At 42.7% G+C, this 2821-nt stretch overlaps 1 protein-coding gene across 4 annotated transcripts in view; it reads right to left on the bottom strand.

Annotated features, from left to right (window-relative positions):
- Window positions 1-1888: 1888 nt before the first annotated feature.
- The window catches only part of AKAP10 (A-kinase anchoring protein 10), a 96058-nt gene continuing 95125 nt past the window's right edge, over window positions 1889-2821 (bottom strand). For all 4 annotated transcript variants that reach the window (XM_006153186.3, XM_006153185.3, XM_027773701.1 and 1 more), the window contains exon 15: window positions 1889-2531. In XM_006153186.3, coding sequence (XP_006153248.1) covers window positions 2526-2531 — 6 coding nt within the window. In that variant the 3' untranslated portion in view covers window positions 1889-2525. The remainder of the gene's footprint in view (window positions 2532-2821) is intronic.

The raw sequence follows: 2821 nt of genomic DNA, 5'->3' as shown, positions 1-2821 counted from the left end.
AGCGGCTTCCCCAGGTGTTTAGCTCTGAGTCCTGACGCCAAGCAGCAGGTTGTCTGCCACTTCCCACACTTCAGAAGGACCTCCTCCCTCACATCCTGCTGACCGGTACCGAGCGACTTACATTTGATGGAGCTGTCATGGGTACGGAGACCCAAGCAGAAACACTTTCAGAAAGGTGCTCCCTGTCTTTGCTCACTGGATTTGGCCGACATTTGCTTTTTATTTCCCTCAACTCTTACAGGAGTGATGAAGACACACCAAGCTACAAAGCGAGTGGCACTTTTTCACTAGTATCTTTTTTCTCTTGTTGTGGATGTCAATGACATGATAACGCTGCAAGGTGTTCTGCTGATCCCTCGAACCTACAAAACCTAGCACACTAAATCATGAAGCGAGACTTGTAAGGAGACCTTCTGAGGTTTTCTTGTCCAATTCTGCCAGAGAATCCTATTTTGAGGGCACAGGCACAGAGCCTGGACACAGAGTGTTCAATGTTAGATGAATCCGATTCCAATTCTAAACTGAGTATAAGCACCTACTCTAGATCAAATATTAAATCTGGCTAATCTTTTCAGAAGGGGAAAAAATAATCGAGTCTCAAAGTTGCTAGTCTCTCCTTATAAGTTTACAACCACTGGCATCTCTAGCTCAAAAGCACAAAATGTACACGGAAATTATTAAAAATGATCTTAACCAAAAGCAGTAGCTTCCACAGCCTAGAGTCTTAAGAAATTGTTATTCCAAAGCATGCAGAGGCTGCAAGAGTCACCCAAACGCATTTTATTCTATGCCCTTTATATTGCTTTTCTGTTAAAGATTGAAGCGATGTAAAACGAATGAAAGTATTTTGTTCAAAGAACAGAACGAGTTAGTCACAGCACATATTCCCAATAAAAACCTCAGGTCTATGCCATACGTGCGAGACGTGGGCTAAGTCCAGGGGTGGCTCCGTGTTCTGGGTCTTTGTAAAGCAAATAGAACTAATTGGAAGGATCAACATATTTCAACAGAAGAGCCATAAATGTCCTGAAAGCAGAAAGTAGACACGATTTTAAATATAATTCATATATATGTATATATATATATATTTTAAAATCAAATACAATGAAATAGAATGTGGTTTAAGTACATGAATACTTTAGCTTTAGAAGAACAAGAGGTGGTACATGGTACCAAAAACTTACACACAGCCTTCGAGCTGCTTCTGTTGACGACAGAGTGTGCCTCTACACAATCGAGGATTGCAATGGGATTCCCTCGTCATTCAAGACTTTCTCGACAGAAGTGATTAATAATTATGTATTTATACATATATATATATATTTCTTTCTCTTTCTCTCTCTTTTTTTTTTTTTTTGCAAAAGCAGTTAACACCTAAAAGAACCTTCTTTCCCCTCAGTCAGGTGTGTTGAGGCGGAACTGGTACTGCATGGCCAGAGCGGTGTGCACACCAGCTGGGCCCTGCCATGGCTGTGTGGTCCGGACGCAGAAGCTGACGGAGCAGAGTGCAGCGAGTGAGGCTCTCGGAGTCCTAAGACAGAACAAAGGCCCCCAACGGCGCACTGTCCTGCTCACAGGAAGGAACAGGGAAGACGGTCACGCAAAGTTGAGTGTTTCTCTCTCCTACCCGACCCCAGCCTACCCACCTTATTAAAAAAAAAAAATAGTACAACCTGCATTAAATAACCCTTTCGTCTGAGGTACAAATGGGGAAACTGGAGTGATCATTACTGTTAACTTCTCTCCTCGCGTTTTCTGAAGGGAAAGTTAAGTAACTGGAGCGCAGGATTACTGTGGAGCAAATGCTTATTCTCAGAGTCAACTAGATTCATGCCCCCCTTCTAAGCAGGGGGAAGACTGGCTTTAAATATGTGGCATCTTGGGGAACAATTACAATGCAATAATTGTATATTGCCATCAAAGTCACCGAGGCTTGACCCAGGACCTGTCAGCTCCTTCAAAGGCAATGCCTCCGTGAAGGAAGACGGACCCTTGCCCTACTCCACCGCGGTCAAAGGAGCTGAGAGCACCACCACCGCCCCGAGCTGCCGCGCTCGCAGTGACGTGGACTAGATCCCACCTGTCTGTCTCAGGAGGACAGGGCCAAGAGTCTCTGGCACCTGCTTTATGATGCTGTTAGGGATGGATTACTGCGACCAGAATGTGCACCAATCAGCGTGACCCTCTCTGCCTCCCACAGGATGTGGCCCCTGTCTGCCCAGTGGGCTCCGACTCTCTCCTCAGTGGGTTATTGCCATTGGAAAACAAATCATTTTCTAGTAATGTAAACAATACCACTTTGTATCGTTATGATTTTCACTGTGTGAACATCACGAATATCGGTTATGTCTACATGTCCTCTGTAAGTCTAGGATTGTCTCCCGTTCTTTCTCGGAAATGACAGTGATAGATCAATGAGAAGAAATACAGTGCTCTGTCTTCATTGGCTGTGCTGTAGAATCCAACCAAAGGAAAAGAGTTCTCTCCTTTTTCAAAAGCAGATTTCCTTAAACTCAGGTGTTGTGTCATAGCTGAAAAAAATGATAGAGAAAGTCAGGTACATTTCCATAATAAGTGACATAACTATAGGTTAAGGAAGAAGGCAGTCAACACTTAGTTTTACTATATCACAGTTTAGGACAGACAACAGCTGACCACTATCTCACAATATTATAATTAACCTCACTTACATAGGCATAAACAGAGCTTAAAGAGCTTAAGTAATTTACAGGCTAACCTGTAACAAGGACCAGCATCCAAACTTACTTTTATCTTTCTCATTTAAAAAAAATAATTATTTATTAAATTTTATTTATTCTTT

This window comes from Tupaia chinensis, unplaced genomic scaffold (assembly GCF_000334495.1).
Source record: "Tupaia chinensis unplaced genomic scaffold, TupChi_1.0 Scaffold000365_1, whole genome shotgun sequence".
Taxonomy (NCBI): domain Eukaryota; kingdom Metazoa; phylum Chordata; class Mammalia; order Scandentia; family Tupaiidae; genus Tupaia; species Tupaia belangeri.
This window is presented reverse-complemented; position numbering and strand designations above follow the sequence as displayed.